This window comes from Rhinolophus ferrumequinum, chromosome 20 (assembly GCF_004115265.2).
Source record: "Rhinolophus ferrumequinum isolate MPI-CBG mRhiFer1 chromosome 20, mRhiFer1_v1.p, whole genome shotgun sequence".
Classification (NCBI taxonomy): Eukaryota; Metazoa; Chordata; class Mammalia; order Chiroptera; family Rhinolophidae; genus Rhinolophus; species Rhinolophus ferrumequinum.
Genome location: NC_046303.1, coordinates 24,378,373 through 24,400,040, shown reverse-complemented (window position 1 = coordinate 24,400,040; position 21,668 = coordinate 24,378,373). Strand labels below are relative to the sequence as shown.

The 21,668-nt window shown below is 34.0% G+C and overlaps 1 protein-coding gene across 7 annotated transcripts in view; it reads right to left on the bottom strand.

Moving 5' to 3' along the window:
• Window positions 1–219: 219 nt before the first annotated feature.
• DGKB (diacylglycerol kinase beta) overlaps window positions 220–21,668 on the bottom strand; it is a 698,162-nt gene continuing 676,713 nt past the window's right edge. For all 7 annotated transcript variants that reach the window (XM_033088916.1, XM_033088914.1, XM_033088918.1 and 4 more), the window contains one exon: window positions 220–3,891. In XM_033088916.1, coding sequence (XP_032944807.1) covers window positions 3,784–3,891 — 108 coding nt within the window. In that variant the 3' untranslated portion in view covers window positions 220–3,783. The remainder of the gene's footprint in view (window positions 3,892–21,668) is intronic.

Here is a 21,668-nt window from a genome sequence, read left to right as displayed (position 1 = left end):
GGCCTGGTAATCTTAGTGGATTTCACCATAGAAGATTGGCTGTCAACTGCTTGAAGAGTTCATTTATGAACAGAATCTGGCCAACATGGCAGTAAGGAATGACACTTATCTGAGTGATCAGAATTTTTATTTAAAAAACAAAACAAAACAAAACACAGAATACTGTATATAACACTTTCTGAGAAAATATGATACTTTAATTAAATGAATTCCATGGTTCTAAATATCATAAGGATGTATAGAATCCTTCAAAGGTGATTTTATCCAAACTTTAAATAGATGAAATTTAATTGGGAGATTTGAAGAGTGACTTCTTCCTTTCACAAAATAGAAGCTCTTTTGCAGGTTTCTGTTTGTTTTACTTAATTAAATTTTACATCCTCAACATATATTATAAGGGCTTAATCATTTAATTTAAGATCTATGTACTATATTTGAATAATTATTTGGAGTTATATGTGCCATGAAAAGTACATTTTCCAATTTGTAACTAATAAATAGCAAATTGACTTTGACAGAAAAATGAATGGAGCCATTTAAAAGGTTTGTCTCATTCAAGTAAAATACAGTCTGAGATTCAAAACAGATTCTTCCTTGAAAATTGCAATTGCTTCCCATCTCCCTAAAAAAGAAAAAAAAAGAACAAAATGCAGAAACATATACATGACTCATTAATTCTCATTGGATTTAAATTTCTGCCTCTAGTAGACCACACTAAACATCTGAGCCTTTTACTTTATTCTGGCTATAATCGCATAACCTGTTTAAAAATAAAAACTTGTTTTAAAATGTTACTTTTTCCTCTTCTTCTTCCATGCATTTTTTGAATCAAATACACATGGTATATGCGTGCAAGTGGAAAAATACATCCTGTAAAATTTGTAGTTCTACATAGATACTTCCATTCCTATAAGAAGCATGGATATCCACGTTTATTCTGGAATCTCTTTCTCTGTTTATCAACTAAGTGTATAACAATGTTTAGCAAAGTACGCATCTTCTTTTTCTTTTTCCTCTGACCCCTGTAAACTCAGTGTGAACTTTTACTTAAGAGCTTCAGCCACTTAAAACTTTGTACCACTATGTCTAAAAGAGGTTGACTCAATTATTCAAATAGTCACCCACATACATAGAAGAAAAAAATTCTCTTGTAATGCTAACATTTTTATTTAATATTTTAATATACCATAGAACTTTCAGTTTAGAAATTTTCTTAAAATAAATGTTCTTTACTTGAAGCTGTCATAAAAATGGGAAGAATATCTTCTGTGATTTCAAAACCATCAAAGTCTGTTTTTATAAACTACTTTCCAAACCCCAGGAGAAGTGTACTTGAAGGGCAAGCACATCAGTATCTTTAGGAAATGAGTTGGGAAAAGTAAAATTTGATCCATATTTTAACATTTGTTATTGGTACCAATGACTCCAATTGACTGAAAATGTAACTACTTATATAATTATAGTTACATAGCTACATTGAAGTAAAGCTGCATCCCATTATTTCAATTATTGAAGTCTTATAGGCAAGTTGTTTAATTTGTCTCATCCCACTGTCTATTCAACAGCTTTCCACTGTACAGATTGTTAAAAATGATTCACAAACTGTTGCTGCCTTCAAACTATATACTCTAAAAGGTACCCAAGAACTAATTGTATGTTGTACCCAACATAAAATAATTTGTGGAATTCAGAATATGTTTTTGACACAAAGACTGCCTGCCCATTGTAGAAAATTTTGTCAGTTTATGTGAGGATATTTATTACCTATAACCAAAGATACACACAAAAAAGTGTGTGTTATATAACATTATATCAGTAATACATTTGTTACTGTTTTGAGATTTCTTTTGGCCTAGATTACAGTTCTGCCAAATACCATTTTTTAAATTATGCTAGGGCAAGTGATTGCTGTGGTACATTTGCAATTGTAATAATAATTTTCCTGGGAATGCTAGTCTTAATTTTATTCAAAAGCTTTTATTTTCAAAGCAATTAAACTTATTGTTGATTAATATTTACCATCCAATATTCCTGGAACACTAAAAGAATATGCTTTATACATAATCTTCCATTATGGCACATTGCTTGAGAGTAGCTATTTGATATAACAGCATTCAGTTGAGTTTTCAAACCAAAGAACAAAAATTATAGCAATTTCACTTGAAACCCATAAATCCATGCACAGGATTGTGTTCAGCAGAATCACTAAATGCTATTTGTTATTCAAAGATGAATGAATCAATAAAAAAACAGAACTGATAAATCATTAGTACTTTAATGCAGAGTGAAGAGAGAAACTAATAAATCATGCATTTCAAGCACTTGTTTTCTTTATGGCATGTTTGAAAACATAAAACATGCAATGATGAGATGCATATCAATATGAATGAACAATACCAAAACTGCTCAAAATAGCATTTCATTTTATATCATAAGTTAAATGAAACACTGAAAAAAGTACTATTCCATAATTTCTTTAAACAGAGAGTCCAACCATGCCATGAGCACCTTAAACAATGATCTAGGCCATTATTTCCAAATAAACATTTGAAATGTCAGAGATGGGAGTGAAGTAGGTGAGGGGGCTAATTGCATGCACGCTTTGCTTCAATGAGCTCAATATTATTACAGGTCTCAATTCAGATTGGAAAGGAACTGATACAGTCATTGACTTTCTCAAGTGTACTTAACTGATCCGTTAAATATTACAGATACTTATATTTATAAACGACCCCCCAAAAAAGCAAGAAATCAGCTTTTTACATATAACCTCTGTTAGGTTAACAATATTGAGCTTTGAATGTGTTGTATGGCCTATTGTCTATGAAAAGTGAGAATTTTAATTATAATTAATGGGTAATTCACTCTCTTCCAGGGTTTTAGTAATCACAAAATTAATCATAAGAACCATATATTTTCTCAACAATTAATTATGCATTAAAACATTTCTCTCAAGTGTCTTTTTACTGAGTCTTTGGTGGGAAACACAGTTTATTAGGCACATAGTTTAAAATATCTATTTGGTTACTGGTGTGGTTATGAATATTCTTCTAGATTCACGTGCAGAAAGGAATAAGGCTTGTCATACGACCACACTGTACTGCCAAGTAGCATGTTTTCACTTATTTCTGGAATTAAAAACAAACTAAACAAAATAAAAACCACTTCCTATTTTTCAGCACAAGAAAACGTTATATCTGATATTTAAATTCCACTCAGAAGCATTAAGATGTCAAAGAAAAACTATTTAGATACAGCAAGGTATCATATACAACTATTTAATAAATTCTTTCAATTAAAAGCTTCTCCTTAAGTCATAGGTCAAAGACTATGGATACACTGATTCTAAGGGAAAAGCATAGCAATCTGCGATTATCATTGTAGCATTACTGATTAAGTGCTTATCGATAATGGAATCACACTGAGAATCACATTTCCCATGGCATTTCCTTGTTTATATTTCATAGGTTTTTCTCCCAGGTTAGGAAATGGAAATTGGGAGAGGAATGGGTGGGAGACATAAAAATCTATGGGAATGCATGCAACAAAAATAGGCAGTATCACTTCATGTAAACTGCTTGCTTCATGCAAAGATGCCTATAAAATCTGAGACAATAAATTTTCTAATAGATGAATTTTACATGAACTCAGTAACAAAAACTGTTAAACCAATTCCATAATTTTGCATGAGCAGGAGACTTGAAATGATTCAAAGACTTCCAGCATAAGTGTTCCATGGCCCAATTATGCTAATTAGATCTCTAAGAAAGAAACGATGCAGGATTATTCCTTGCTTCTGTTTCTTGTTCTTTTGACGAGGGAGCAGAACAACCCAGTTTTTGGAGGAGGGCCCATCAGCATTGGAGCTTGGTTCTTGTGTGTGATTTTTATCTAGGAAAAAAATAAAGAGAATGAGAGAAATCTCCAGATACAATACCACTTTCTGAGAATCTCTGTGAGGTTAATTAATATTCCATGAGAAACACCATAAGTATAAAACGTAGTTTCATAGTGTTCATTATTTCAAAAATATTTTTAAGAGAGATAAAGATATACATTTGATATCCCAAATGCTCAGGGTACTAATGAAACATAAAAATGAACTGAAATCACATTTTAATCATCATCTTACTTTAACCTCACTTGTAACAATACCCCCAAACTCCTAGTTTAGGTTACATGATTATCTGGTGTAAAATATTGACCATCAGTTATGCATCATTTACTTAATTCAGGAAAGGATGCACCGTTATAGTATTCTGAATCCCAGTGGTAGCCAAACATGAAGATGCACTTGGTATTAAGGCAAGCCTTATTTATCTTGCTAATCAGGTTGTTTCTCTCTTTCAACACGAACTGCAAGGCTTAATTTCAAAACAACCATTAGGATTGAAAGTCACAAGTTAACGTGCATAAAAGGTCAGGAATGATGAACTAGATTTCTAATCTGTTAATTAATTGGTAATAGAATAGAATCAAATATTGAAAAGCCTGCTTGAAACACTTTGAGAGACTGTTCTAAAGCTACTCGTTTTGATTTCTTTGATATAAAACCACGAATCACCTTAAATGAGACAAGCTTAAAGTAGATTATGTCTGCAATTTTCTCTAATTCAAGTCTAAATTAGAGAAGACATTTTGTGAATATATGCTATGCTCAAAGCTAATTGAAAGCAATTATCAAAGTGGCATTTTGTCTGTGACTTTAAGATACATTGTAAGATAATAAATGATTCTCATTATGTAATAAAAAGGTCACATCTTGCCTTTGGGCTAGTGACGCTAAGAGTTTTTCAAAAGCAATCTGAGACATTTTCTTTAGAGAACTGTGACTAATACAAGAACCATCGCTTATTAAATATCAGTTGTCACCTGCACAGCACTGCATCAGAGATGAGTATGTCTTTCAAAAAGAAACACCATCTCATTAAAAGCTGAAAAAATATATCTCTTAAAGTGCATACGTGACATTTTCAAGTTAAAATGAATATCCTTCACTTGTCATTCACTAATAGAAGTGAAACAAAAAGAAAATACGTCACGTGGACAGGATCATTAAAATTGGTACTGGGGCTTTTGGGAAATAGAGATTTACTTCACAGTCTAGAAAGACAGAAGTATGTCAAAAACCTGGAGAAACGAACAACTTTGTTTAACTCTGTTGGAATCAGGTTATTCTGGGAAGATTCAGTGTTCTTCTCTTTACTGTAAAAATAAATTGCACCTGTAAAAGGCCACTAGGCTAAACCGGCCCCTAACTCTCTGGATATATTATTTTGTTTTATTATTTTATTTTTATTATCTTTTGAACTGGGAATTGATACCCAGATTGTTAAGATTCTAAAATGTACACACACACACACACACACACACACACGCACACACACACACACAGAAAAAGATCTTTCTTTACCAGATTTTTCTCTCTTAATAATTCAGCGTTAGATTACACTGTACCACATGCTATTGATTTAAACTCCTCTGAATGCTAGCTTTGTACAGTATCTAATAAGGCATTCATTCACTTGTTCATTTCACAAAATTGATTGAGCCCCTACTATGCTTTAGACACTGCACTAGGAACTTAAAAAAAAAAGAAAGAAAGACAATGCACAACCTCTGCCCTCAAGAAATTATAGTCAACTAGGAAAGAGAAATTTAACAAGCACATATGATAATGATATTGATGCTTAAATAGGAGGCTGAACGAAAGGCACTATTTTTTAATGTCGAACATGAAAATGAATCTCTTCACACAAAAATATCATTTTTAAATGAGTATCTGGGGAAGTAGTTATAACATATTACTTATATGATAACCTTAGATTCAAATAGAACATTAACAGCTGAAATAAAAAGGTATACCTTTCTCATTTACAGTTGCTGGACTAAATCCTTCAGAGAGTACAACAGTATTCGAACATGTTGGAAAATATGATCATTATTACCAAATTATTGGTGTTAAGACTTTGGAAGAAACATATCATTGTAGTCACTTATATAAGCTTAGCATCAATTTATGACAAAGCATACACAAAATACCACAAATTACTATGTATGAGATTTTGTTTGCTCTTTGTGTTTTTTAGGTAATTGAATTTTGGTCATGGCTATCTTTATATTGGCAATCCTTTTTTTGTTTTGAAAGAAATAACATGTTGGTATGCCTTTGAAAAAATAGCACAGTATCTCCTTCTGTGCTGTTGACACAATGGGACACTTAATCCATGTTACTGAGTTCTAATTTTCAGTTTCTAAGCAGGACAACAGCCAGTCCTATTTTTAAAATTATCTATAACCTGTCCTCTTGGTTGTTTAATCAGTCCCATGGTTAAAGTACACAATTCTTTCTTTAACCTAACATTATTTCTGTAAAAACAAAAAATAAATCCACATATGTTTTGGTCTGTTGTTTATGGAAATGAGAAACAATTGGCTGTGTTTTCCTCTTAGGGGAAATAGCATGGAAGAAATAAGCCTTCATGAAACGTCTGTTAGGTGTCCAGGCTCTTTGCATATGTTATTTCATTGTAAAATTACATTTATTTTATTTTATTTTTTTATTTTTAAGCAGAAGCAAAAACTACTCCATCATGGAAGAGAATATTTCTAGTAATGCTGAATTGATGCTGTGGTATTCACAGAGTCCAGGTGTAGGCTTCAGCAAGCTGTAGAGGAAGTGTAACTTTAGGTTCAGATTGTCCATGTTGGGGAAACCTGGTTAAGGGCCTGGAATAATGAATCATGTGCCTGCGTTGTAACAAGATTTGGCTCCTACTGTGTGCTGACCATTATACTAAGTGTTTTACACATGTGATTCAGATAATACCTGTTTCATCCATCTCTTTGAGTTGGCCTCAACAAAAGTCTACTCCCATACAATTATTATTATTAAAGAATGTAGAATTAAAGTAAAATTTCATAAAAGGGATAGAAGACAGGGTTTATGTATCACAGCAGACAGTAAACAGTGTCTATTCCCATTAGAAATTGATATTGTCTCCAATGACCTTCTGTAGCCAAACTAAAATTGAGGAAAGAGAGGAGGGTATTCCCTGACTCATCCTCAAGGCAGGTTTAGCGCAACTCATTGGTATTTTCTCCCCCAGTTCCTTGTTTCCCAGCATTGAATATTCCCACCACCCTTTATTAAAGAGGGCAGTGTCTCTCTTCGTCAGTTTATCTGAACACCTTGCTCAACATCCATTCCCTAGAGGCCACCTCTACCCACCTAAGGGCTTATCAAAGCACTCTGATTAAGATTAAAACAGAGGTGGATCTATTCTCCCTTAAAGGAGTTCTCATACCTGCCTCCTAAAGGATAATTTTTTTCATAATTCTATTTTTATATTATCTAATTTTATCCTCTCAACAACCCTGGAAGGTAGGTTTCAACATCCTTAATTTACAATATAGGACAAAAGCTTAGAGAGGTTCTATAACCTGCATTATACGACTCAAGTTGGTAAGTGCAAGAACTCGGTTTGAGAGCTGACTCAAATCTCCCAAGCACTGCTTGTTAATTCCCACCTTTGTACTTTTGTGCCAGTTATTGCACTGGAGAACCTTCCCTCTATTTTCTGCCAATCAAACTTCGATCCCATCCAGTTCAAATCACGTATTATTGTGAAATTTCAAAGCACAAGATAAAAAGAAGATTCTAAAATGCCCTCTCAGAGGAAAAACAGATCACTTACAGAAAAATAAAAATCATCTTGGCATCAGGCTTCTCGAAAACATTAGTGCTAAACAACAAAGGAGAAACACCTTCAAACTCCAGAGGAAAAGTTAATTTTACCCTAGAATTCTATACTTAGTCAATGTATTGATTCAATGCAAGGGTACAATGAAGACATTTTCAGTCATAAAAGGATCTAGAGTTTACCTTTCATATGCCCTTTAAAAGATATTTGAGGGCAGCCAGATGGCTCAGTTGGTTAGAGCGTGAGCTCTGAACAACAGGGTTGCTGGTTCTATTCCCACATGGGCCAGTGAGCTGCACCCTCCACAACTAGACTGAAGACAACAAGCTGCCGCTGGCTGCTGGAGGGGCGGCTAGATGGCTCAGTTGGCTAGAGTGCAAGCTCTCAACAACAAGGTTGCCGGTTCAATTCCCGCATAGGATGGTGTGCTGTGCCCCCTGCAACTAAAGATTGAAAGCGGCAACTGGTCTTGGAGCTGAGCTGCGCCCTCCACAAATAGATCGAAGGACAATGACTTGGAGCTGATGGGCCCTGGAGAAACACACTGTTCCCCAATAAAAATAAAAAAATAAAATATTTGAGGGTGTTCTCTAGCAAAACAAATAAGTGAGCTAAGGAAGAGATTCAAAAAACAAGATCACACTGCCAACACCAAAGTCTGGTGAGGATGTGGAGCACCAGGGACTCTCCTATATTGCTGGTGGGAACGCAAAATAGTATAGTCACTTTGGAAAACAGTTTGGCAGTTTCTTACAAAAATCAAACATACTCTTATCATATGATGATACTCCTCAGCATTTATCCAAAGTTGAAAACTTATGTTTGCACAAAAACCTGCACATGGATGTTTATAGCAGCTTTACTCTTAATTGCCCAACCCTGTAAGCAACCAAAATGTCCTTCCGTAGGTGAATAGATAAATCAGCTATGGTAGAGCCAGGCAATGGAATATTATTTGGTGCTAAAAAGAAATGAACTATTAAGCCATGAAAAGACATGGAAGAAACTTTAATGCATACTAGTAAGTGAAAAATCTTAAAGGCTAAATACTGTATGATTTTAACATATTACATTCTGGAAAAGGTAAAACTATGTAGACAGTAAGATCAGTGGTTGCCAGAGGTTATAGAGAAAAAAAAGAATGAATAGATAGAGCACAGAGGATTTTTAGGGCAGTGGAAATATTCTGTATACTATTATACTGATAGATAGGTCATTATAAATTTGTCCAAACCAAAGCGATAGAATATACAACACCAAGAGTGAACCATGGACTCTGGATGATTATGGTTGTATCAAATGTACCACTCTGGTAGGGGATATTGATAATGGGGAGGCTCTGCATTTGTAGGGGTAAGGAATGTGTGGGAAATCTCTGTACATCCCCTTCAATTTTACTGTGAACCTAATAGTGCTCTAAAAAATTGTCTATTAAAAACAAAACAAACAGAGGATACAACTAGACCCAAAAAGATAGATTTGCAATAAATTGCAGGGAAGAGCCTCTGCTCTATAATGGAAGGGAGTGAGGATAATAGACAAATTGATATGGTGTAGCTTTGAAAAGTGAGTATTGTAACTTTTCAAAGAGAAAAAAATAAAAAGATCTAAAAGCTTTATAGGAGAGAAAATGTGATTAGTGTCAGTGCTCGGCTCTTCAGTTGATTCATTTTCATAATCTCAATTATTATACATTTCATATTGATTTAAATAAAATTGTTATATCTTTTTTTATTTTAGAAGTAGAATTGGCATAATAGTTAAAAATCAGACTGCCTGTGTCCACCACTTCCTATCTGGAGACTTTGAGCAAGTGACTATGATTCATTTCGCTCCTCAATTTTATAGAGATTTTAATATAGGTCTATTGCATTGGTTTCTTGTAAAGACTAATGAATCAATGTTCCCAAAATGCTTAGAATATTACCTGGTACATAGAAATCATTTAGTACATATTAACTATTAGTAAGCGAGTTATATGGAGTAATGTAAAAGTGTTAAAAACCATGTTTCTATACCATGAAGTAGAACAAACCTAAAACAAATGGTTAAAAAAAAAAAAAAAGAAAGAAAGAATAGCAAAGCGTACATCTACAAATAAGGAGTAAAATGATTACCAGAAAGAGCCAAATAATGCAAAAGTGGACCTGGTGACACAGAAATGATGGGACAGAGACTGGTCATTTTTCTTGTAAGTCTATACATTCTGTTTTATTTTTTTCCAATAAGCATATATTATTATGGTATAAATGTTTAAAAAAAAACTAACAATTACAAAAGTCCCTCTGCAGATAATTATCTTGCACTCTAGTGTTTTGGTTTTCCAAGTGTGGTCCACAGACTGGGAGCGCGGCATCACTAATAGAAATGCAGACTCCTTGGTTCTTCCCTAGACCTTCTGAACCAGATTGTACTTTATAACAAGAGCCTCAGATGATCAATACGTACATTTAAATTTGAGAACCTCATCTATTCGCCATTTCACCTATCTTCCTAAGGCCTAAGATCATAAGAATCTGTTGACTGACTGAATGAATGAATGAATGACAGCACCTCCTTAGGCTCACTCCGAAAACATATGGCTGAGAGCTAATATTAATGGAAACAAACAATCTAATTTACTCAGCTGTAATTAGCTTTAATGTTAATCGACAAGGTACCAGTTTACTTCAACTAAATGCTGGGGAATCCAAGTTGAATGTAATTTAAAAAAAAAAAAATGACTGAGGTACTAATAGTCTAATGATGATAATATACGCGGTAGTAGAATGTGATATGCATTGTGCCACAGAGATAGTCTTCGGCTCAGTGGGAGCACAAAGCAATGCCATTTAGATCATGGAGGATGAACAGGACATAATTAAACTTGAGTTTTAGCAATATTACTCTGGAAGCATCGATTAGGAGTTGGATGCCTTAGGAGAGGCAGGGAGATCAGATGGAAGGTTAATATAATAATCCAGAAAAGAAGCAAAATGGGCTTTAGTTATCGCAGTGGCAGATTAGAGAGATATCGCAGATTAGAAAGATATCACGGAGGTGCAATGTACAAGACATGGTACTATTTGATTTGCTGTGTGCAGTATTAGAAAAGGGAAAGATTCTAGTATGACTTCTATGCTTTTAGCTTTGCTTGTTATACGTGTGGTGATAATTCTTATAGAAAGATGCATCTTTGGCAGGAGTAGGAACCAGGAACTTGGTCAACTCAGTGTTAGGTGTGACATTCTGAGGAAGATGTTCAGCATCATTCAGATATGTAGGTCTGGTGATCAGAAGATAGAATAAGTCTCAAGACAGATTTGGGTGTGAGGAATTTATAATAATATTCATCGAGAAGAGATTACTTAAGGACAGTGTGCCAAATCTGACTTGCAGAGGTTACACTAGGAAACACTGTGTGACTGGGGAACACTGACATCAAAGGGTGAAACAGAAGAATGATATTCTATGAAGGAATCTAAGTACAAGTAGCCAGAGAGGGAGGAGAAAAACTAGGAAAAAAAAAGTCATCATATAAACATTTCTAATCAATCTTCAGTGTGGCCTATTCCTCTTCTAGTAATGCGAGTGAAACCATCAAATTGAAAGCGTCTAGGCTAGGTATGCCTCATTTTGTCACGACGGTTTGCATATAAGTGATGCAAGTTACTAAAATGCTTACACTAATTCTAAACCTAGAAATCATTATATTTGAGAATTATATACTGCAGGATGCTTAAGTCACTGTTCATATTACTTACAGGTTGGCAAGCATTTTTTTATAAAGAGCTAAATGGTAAATATTTAAGCTCTATGAGCTATGGGGTCTCTGTAACTATTCAACTTTGCCATTGTGACACAAAAGTATCCATAGACTATATGTAAATAAATGGGTGTGGCTGTGTTCTAGTAAAACTTTATGCATGGAAACTAAAATTTGAATTTCATCTAATTTTAACATTATGAAATTTTATTCTTATTTTGATTTTTTCAATCATTTAAAAATGTGAAAAAAAATCCTTTTAATTCTTTGGTCATACAAAAACAGGCACCTGTCCAGATTTGGCCCAAAGGGCATAACTTGCTGACTCCTGATGTAATTACAGTCAAGTACTGAAAATTACATCTATAATTATGAAACATATGGTGGAAGAAATAAATTTTTATTTAAAATAATGATTTAATGGGTCAATAGCTGAAAAATGGATGAAAGTACAAATAATTTCACATGGCATATTTTTGCTGTACGGAGTGCCACCATTCATTCAGAATTCGTTGTGTGAAAATTCTGAAATAGAACAAATACTAGCTCTCCCAAATTTGATAATGTATCAACTGATAAAATTTGACTTAAATGTATATCTTTATTTCTATGCACTAGTGTAGGCTTAATAATATTGTAGTTCTTAGAATGTACCTTGGCAGGTAGCATTTTCCTCTTGAAATATTTATTCTCCCTGTATCTAGCCGTTATTTTCTTTCCCTGCATCATCTCTTTAAAAGTTTATTATCACTGGATTTATTCAGCTACCTTAAAAATGAATGGGGTTTTCAGAGCAAAATAAATGCCATAAAATATCTGTGGGGAGCGCTTAATTTAGCAATTATCTGGAACATTAAAAGTTACCTAGCTTGATTCTAGAATAAGACTGCCTCCTTCCAATAATGGAAACCATTTTGAATTCATGCGTGTAGCTGAGCCATATGACAGTGGGAATAAAGAGCATGCTAAATTTTTCAGGTCTGTAACTGCCAAAAAGCAAAGCAATGAAACATAACAATTTTCTGAAATCTCTGTGCCAGCATCTCTATGATTCCAACCATTATTTTCTGGAATGATAGTAAATTTCAAGTTGAATGTTAAAGTGTTTGATTTAACATCAAATTCAGAGAAATCATTGAGAAGAATTTATAATAAATCTTTAACAATGGGTTTGAAAGGTTTACTTGCTGATGAAATTCATAGGAATTTTAAATATGTATGATAATGAGAATAGAGAAACTTTTTCCTAAAAGTAATGGGCTGTTTGGCAACATTGCGGGGGAAATATTAGTACCTGGATTTGAAATCTTGTTGAAGATATAAATTTGTTTTTTCCTTCCAAAGTATTTTATGGTTGTAGGTTGTTTGCCAGGGAAGGTCAACATTTAAAAAAACAAAAAACACCTTGTTATATCTTCCATGTCTGTACACAGATATTTAACCCACAACTTTAACCCAGTAATTGCTTTTCTTTTCCTAGGGCCTCTACAGAGCTTTGGTTATATGAAAACAAAACAAAACAAAACAAAATAATAATAATAAATCTCATCTTTGACTATAACCAGAAAATATTTACATTATTCTCTACTTGTGATTCTACTTTTCTTAATAAATAGTACTTCATATATTTTTCTTTATGTGACCTCTTCATATAGCACAGGGGTTAAGATCATAGACTTGGGACATGAGGCAATGGCTTGAGGGCCAGCTCGGCCACTGGTCAGAGTATTTCACATTTTGAGCCTCAGTCTCTATTTACTAAAGGAGGATAATAATACACCTATTTTATAGGACCATTGAAAGTAACAAATGAGACTATGCATGTCACATATGTGCTTATTAATCTTACCTACTATTTTTAGTATAATTATGTTTAGTCCAGTAGAGAACACATTTTGCTAACCGACCTCCTATTTGAGACAACAAGGCTTTCAAGATTCCTTCAGTGACATTGAGAGGTGGCATATTATGGCCATCTGCCTTCTCTGAGATGGCCGGGAGTACCTGGTAGCATTCTAACCATGTGCCAGGTTCCACTTCGACCCAAAGGAAAGACTAGAAAAAAAATCCATGTGGGACATTTACTAACCCACAGAAAGAATGGATTTTTTAAACCAAGGGAGACCAATAAGCATACACTGACATATAATGAAAAGATACTTCTTTAATGACCCAATTTCCTAGACTCAGTTGTACGCTTGGCTATTTGGAGCATCATAGCACTGATCTTAAAGAACTTCTATCAATGTTAAACTATTTCATGGTAATCTAGTAAACATTTTGAAATGCTACCCGTAAAAAAATTGCTATCACATGGTATAATGATAATTGACATTCTTAAGAATGTGCCTAGGACATTGACTGGGGAGCATAATTTAGTTGAATTAAATTGTAAAGAGAAAATAACCACATATTTTCCAAATTTTCCAGTTTTAAGGAATTGTTCTACCATTTATTCAGTTATTCAAGTCAGAAATCTGGGTCATCCTTGGCACCTTCTCCTTAGATCTCATAACCAATTTATTAATTTTATGCCTCAAATATTTTCTGTATCTCTTGATAATTTTTTGTACTTCTACTACTATCAGTCTAAAGGCAGAACACATGCAGCAGTCTCGTAACTGGTTGCCTTCCCTTCCAAACCATTCCTCACCCAGGATGATCTTATTACCTGATCACAGCACTCTCCTGTTTCAAATCTGTTTAGCTCCTCATGCTTCTTAAACTAAAACTAAAAATCCTTCCTGTGGGCTTCAAGGCCCTGCATCTGTGATTCACACTAAATCTCCTCCCTTAACCCACATCTGTCTTCCTTCTGTTCCACATCTATCATGTCATCTTTCAGATCCTTGTACCCACCATGCTCCTTCCCGCCCCATGCTGTTCCCTCTGCATAGGACACTCTTCCCTACCTAGTTATATGCTCCTATATAGGTTATGCCTAGTTATATGCTCCTCACCCTTTAGTTCTCAGGTCTATTTGAATTGTTTTGAAAATCTCAGACCTCCTTTGAGAAGGTCAGATTCTTCTATTATACCCTGTCATAGTACCACAGTACCATAGTATCGCAATACAATGAATCTGTTGTTCAGAGTCTTTATATCATTACTGGAATTTTATATTTTTATGACTCTGACCAATATATACCTGCACTGCGTTCAGAAATCAAGCCCCTTTTTAATTCAATTTATTGGGGTGACATTGGTTAATAAAATTATATAAGTTTTGAGTGTACAATTCCATAATACAGCATCTATATAGCTCATCATGTGTTCACCACCCAAAGTGAAATCTCCTTCTGTCACCATATATTTGACCCCTTTTATCCTTTTCTACTGCCCGCCCCTGCCTTTCCCTCTGGTAACCACTGAACTATTGTCTGTGTCTATGTGTTTTTGCTTTCTTGTTTGTCTTGTTCATTTGTTGCTTTCAGTTTTATATCCCACATATCAGTGAAGTCATATGATTCTTGACTTTTTCTGTATGACTTATTTCACTTGGCATGATAATCTCAAGATCTATTCATGTTGTTGCAAATGGGAGTATTTCACCTTTTCTTAGGGCTGAGTAATATTCCATTTTATATATATATGTACCACATCTTTATCCAATCATCTATCGAAGGACACTTTGGTTGTTTCCATATCTTGGCCACTGTGAATAATGCTGCAATGAACATAAGGGTACATGTATCTTTATGGATAAATATTTTCAGATTTTTTTAAGGTAGATACCCAGAAGAAAGATTACTGAGTTTTATGGTCATTCTATTCTTAACTTTTTGAGGAACCGCCATACTATTTTCCAAAGCAGCTGTATCAATTTAATTCCCACCAGCAGTGTATGATTCTTTATATAGAAAACCCCACAGACTACACCAAAAAAAACTATTAGAAACAATAAACAAATAAAGTAATGTTGTAGGATACAAAATCAATTTACAAAAATCCATTGCGTTCCTATATACTAAAAAGTGAAATTTCAGAAAAAGAAATGAAACAATTCCTTTTGTGATTGCAACAAAAAGAATAAAATACCTAGAGATAAACTTAACAAAGAATGTGAAAGACCTATACACTGAAAACTATAAGACATTATTAAAACAAATTGAGGACACAAAGAAATAGGAAGATATCCCATGTTCATGTCTTGTTTTGTTTTTGTTTTACCTCCATTATAACACTCTAGGACAAACTATCAGTACCTTTATCAAGAAGGAATTCAATAAACATTTGTTGAAGAAATGAAGAAATGAATCATTGACATTCTTGACAGCTTGGATGAAACAGTTGTCTTCTCTTATTAATTTTTATTTATTGATTTGAAAATCATGTTTAATAATGTTAATTTGTTCACCCCACAGAATCATCATATGAATAAAACAATGTAATATGTCAACTTGTAAAATTTTCTTTGTCTCCTCAAATAAAACATGTGCAACCATGTTCTGACTATTTAAGAAAATAAAAAACAATAATGTATTAAATTCTATTCAGTGTGTTTTTATTAAGAATTTTTTAATTCAAGTTTTTATTTGAAATTTGTAACTCACCCCAGGAATACATCACTATGAAACACTGGATCCTGTTCTCTGTTAGTGCATATAGCAACAATACAGCTTGTTGCTCTTTGAGGAAAATCTTAGAATGTGATAGCCATATTTTCTAATTTGAATACACAAAATCAGAGGAAATGAAGAGCTAGATATGTTATGACCACAGGCAAACGTGGGAGGAAAGTCAGGCTTAAGATTTTTGATTCTACAGTTTGTATCCTCAGAAGAAAGACCTATAACTGCTCTGAAAGGAAAGAAATCAAATCTACAATTATTAGCCTGATGACGCTCTTCAACTAGGAGACTCCTTATCCTAGAAGAACATATTCATTTATGAACTAGATGTAAATATAACAAAAAGAAATTGTCTTCTGGAAAGCTAATGACAAAATTCTGTTAAGTGCATACAATTTTACCACTTTTAGAATGTTTTACAGTCCTGTATAAGATCAATATAAATGCATAAAGTATTACATACTTGGTATATTTCTTATTTCAATTTTTGACCTTTTGTATTTTTGGACATTGTGTCCAATTTGGGTTAAAAATTCCTATCAAAGAATATGAAAATGAGAGACCCTATTCTATTTCAGCATAAATGAAATGAACTTTTCTAAATTGAAACTCACTAGATTCATTCAGGTTTAAAAACGAAGAATAAAGGAACAATTTAGGTTGATTCCACAATATTAAAATAGCATGTATTAAAGAGAAGAACTATAAAAAGGAGGCCTAATTATAAACATGATATGTTTGAAATAGATTTTTAAATATAATATGGTAAGAAAAATTTTTTAAAATATTTTTGTGCAAAATGCAATCAAATCTAATCAGTTTGGCATTAATTAAGCTCTAATAATGTAGTTCAGTATCTCTCCTAAGTAGTGTGATCCATTTCCCCTTCATCTAGGTCGATTTGTGCACATTATGGTGTCATCATAATTTTAAAACACACTGAGAAAATGACAGACCTGCAAAATTAAAATAAATGATTAATGGTATTTTTTTTCATGTTTTGTACTAATAGGTATTACTGAGCCTTTAAATTAATAGAGCTGTCAAGCTCATGGGTATTACAGATCCAGCAATGAACCAAAATGGAAATTATATATTCCACAGACACCTAAAGATGACACTTTGGAATATTTTAAATTTTAATTAGTAGGTGCAATTGTTTGGTTCCCCGTAACCACAGCAAATTAATTGGAAATTAGTCACAACCAATCCACTTTTTAACAATCTGAAATGAAGAGATTGGTGCTTTACAACTTAACATGCTTGTTTGGAGGCCAGAAAGCACACATGCAGTAAATTGCATTGTCAATTACAAAAACAACAACTGTTGTGAAATTAGGAAAAATTATGCACAGGTAAACAAAACTAATTAATGCATAAGTAACAGGGGAACACAGAAAATAACACCCAACTAAACACTAAAGTGCCAGTCTTTGAAAGAAAATAAAGGATTTAGACATGCAAATTTATTCAAAAGCATTTACCAATGAAGTCTTAGGTAAAAGGATGCTTTTAGTTTATGTTTTATTTAAGCCGTTTTTGGAGTCTCACTACCATTCACACCTGACAAAATATACCCATCAGAATAGCAGTTGGCTTATTCAAATGTATGTCAAGATGGCAGAAGACTGTTCATTAATTTCTATTCCTCAAAATATAAAGATTTAGAATCATTAAATAACAAATAGTGGTATTTCCTTTTTTAGGACTTATCTTTATTCTGTATTTAAATATTAGACAATACAATTTCTATGCACATCAGAAAAATATTATCTCTACCTACCTCTTAAACATTTTCCAATTGAAAATGTAGGTTATTCTTTTTCTTTCATCACAAAAAATACAAATGTTCCCTCCTCGTTTTTTATCCCCGTCTTCTAAAGTAAGCCATTAGAGCAGCTTAAGATTCCCTGATAATGGTGTGTCTACAAAGTCAGCAAGTGTCAAGTTACAACAGCTGTGTAACTTTTAATGAGAAAATAATATTCTCATCAAACTTTCAAAACAAGACTAATTTCCAGGATATCAATTTGGTGCATTTAATATTATTTCATGCTATTTAAAGTTAATAGATTTAATGAAAGTGTCTTGAGAGATTCAATAGTTCGGTAAACCTTAGATAACTTTCACAGCACTATTCTATTCTGGATGAGTTTTAATATAATTTTCTATTTAGATAATTAATAAAGATGTTAAATACTATGGTATAATGATGTCCTTTTCCAATATAAGCTTCTCTGTAAATGATCACGGGAAAACAATAAAAGTCATTGCTACATTTTCTGTAGCATTTTGGCTAAATCTCAAAAAAGATGTCAATTTTTGTCCCACCATAAAAAAAACATGGGTTTGGGCTGGCCCGGTGTCTCAGACGCTTAGAGCTCCATGCTCCTAACTCCGAAGGCTGCTGGTTCGATTCCTACATGGGCCAGTGGGCTCTCAACCACAAGGTTGCCAGTTCGATTCCTCGAGTCCCACAGGGATGGTGGGCTCCGCCCCCTGCAACTGGCAACGGCGACTGGACCTGGAGCTGAGCTGCACCTTCCACAACTAAGACTGAAAGGACAACAACTTGAAGCTGAATGGTAACCCTCCACAACTAAGATTGAAAGGACAACAACTTGACTTGGAAAAAAGTCCTGGAAGTACACACTGTTCCCCAATAAAGTCCTGTTCCCTTTCCCCAATAAAAACAAAACAAAACAAAAAAAACAACAACATGGGTTTAACCTTTTTTTATTGTACAATTAAGGATAACAGGGAAGTTAATCTAAACAATGGAAAAAAGAGACAATTCAGGTGCATTAATAAATAGAACAATACTTAATAGACACCATAAAACAACTGATATTTTCTTAGTGTTATTATAATGTGATGTATAGTAATTTTCACCAACCCTTTAAAACTCCTTTGATTTTTAGATAGCTAGTTTTAGGACTAAAGAAACAGTTTCACAAAGATTAAGTAATTCTCTGAAGTCCAGAGGTCACTGACATGAATATGAAACCCTGGTCTCTGGTCTTTATTTCTATTTTCTACCTATTGGGATATACTTATTTTGCACAGTACTTTTCCTAAGGAGTATTTTTCTCTCTCTCCTTATGAAAATACCATAAAACATTGCTTTCAAGGAGTGAAACATATTTTTAACCTCAGACTATATTGGATTTCTCAATAGTGCTAGAAAAGTTGACTATTTCAAGTTGTAGATGTCAGCTTGCTCAAAATAACATTTAAAATATTAAAACCTAGAATGGATTTTAAATAAAAAAGCTGATATACAGAAGTTTTAATAAAATGGTTAAGATTCTATAATAAAACAGTGGTAAGGCTGGATAATTTCTAATATATTATCAGTTCTTACGTCTGTGATCTGTTCATTTAGGTAGTAGGTCTAAGGAGACACACTTACCATAAAGATAAGCAAATTCTAGTTATTTTCCTACTTCTCAAATTCACCCCATTCTCCCCATAAATCTTTCCATGTGCTGTAGTAGGCTTTAGTAGTTTCTTCTCAGGAAGCAGTTCCACCCACTTATTTGCCTTTAAAACTATTTATTGTATCTTTAGCAATCAAGAGACATATAAGCACATAAACTGAAAACAACAACAGAAAAGCAATCCATCTAATACCATTATATCTTCTAATGTTATGTATAATGCTCATTTAAATGGTATTCCCAAGTAGAAAGGATTTTCATGGTATTCAACTTTATAAGCGGTTTGAAAGGTCCATTGAAACAATCCCGGCTTATTTTTCTTCTCAGTTGTGTCTTATCCTATGCTGGGTGTGCTGTGGTTACAGCTGTTGGTTAGAGTGCCAAGGAGTCTCACTGGCCTGAGTGCCCCCTTTACACTCGTGCTTTTTTACTCAATACTATGCATTGCAGAAAACTTTATAGAGTCTTTGTATTTCTTTTTCTAAACTTTTTCATCCTTAGGCAAACAAACTTAATGAAGTGAGTGCATGTTTGGATGTAGAAAAACAAGTTAGGAACAGTCCCAGTCGTATAACTCTTTGCTTCGTGACCTTGGACATTCACTTCACTTCCACAGTCTAAAAGCCTCCCATATGATCACAAAACTTATTTGCAAAGCCTTAAAATATGTTTACCTACAGACAAAGTAATCTAAAAAACATAGACGCATGCGGTAATCCATGCCATTACTGTTCTAGAGAAATAATTAAAACTTAACTTTATCCTTATAGGCAAGTAGAAGAGCTGTGTCTTTTTGGTCAATTATTTTCACTCAAACTGAAAAGGTAAATACTGACTCAAATGATTACATGCTGGACAAAAGAATGGAAAAAAAATTAATGAAGTTTTCTCAAAACGGAGAAGATTAAGGATTCAAGGGGTAGGGCAGTTCTTAGACTTATTTAGTATTTTTGTAAGGTATATGAAAATGGGGACTATATCATGGGATCTCAAAGTTGGAAGATAAACAGTTCTGGCAAATAATGTGCCAAACCGATGGAGACAATTCAGGCAGCTATCCAGGCAGCCATACACGATAAAAATCTAAGGAAAGTGGTGGCATTTTCAGTTCTAGTTAAAAAGAAGTAAATATATTTTACTTCCCCACTGAGGGCAACTCCAAATCCTGCACAGAACACACGGAACAGCTATCTGAGGATGCTGGAAAGCAAATGATAGCAGGCGACTGGAGAACAAAACCAGAGTATGAAGTGCCATTGAACCAGTGATGAGTTTCTTGGTTTTCTTCCTCTCCTGCATTTCCGAGCCTGGACTTAAAGACAGTCAAAAACCTCAAATTGTACACCAAGTAAAGATAGACAGCACTAAAAAAAGCCCTGTCTTTCTGTTTCCAGGGGTATGAAATTAGGGCCCCACAGGTCTGAGAGAGTGGGGAAAATATCTTGTCCTATTTAAGCCCCCAATCTCTCCCATCCTGTACCCTGGCAATTCCATAGCAGCGCTTGGTGTCTACAACCACAGTGAGAAAATCCCCTCTCTGACTAGTGAAACCATGGTCTTAAAAGCATGGGTGAATACCTGATTTTTGTTTCTCTCTATCCCCTTATTAGATGGTCCTGGAGTCAGATGTTATATCAGGAAGTATATGGCAGAGCAGGGAAACTAAGGCCTTTGACTTCTAGCAGCAGAACAACATGAGGGCCCTGGGAGGTAAAAAACTTCAGAGAGCTCCTGGAGTAGATGGGGGCACAAGAAAGCTATTCTCTGAAGTTGTATATGATCTCTTCATTATATACCTGAGCTGTTTATGCATAGATTTGACCTTGAGAAGCTTTGACCTTGAGAAGCAGACTGACAATTTAGAGAACTGAGTTAGGGGGTAGCCCACCACCCAGGTTCCAGACAGTCCTATGGATCTTAAATTTAGGATAAATCAGAAGAAAATTGCAAAGATTTTAAAAATTGAACTGACATGGGAACCGCAACTCTCAGGAAGTAGATTAGAATTTGTGATCTGAGCCTAACTGGGTCAGTTACCTGCTAAAATAACAACAACAACAACAACAACAACAACAAATCGACATTCTCCACAAGAATTGAATAACACCCAGGGTTAACACGATATCTAAAATATTCAGGATACAAACTAAAATTTCTCAACAAATGGTGATCCAAGAAAATCTCAAAAAGCTCCTAAGGAGAAAGATAG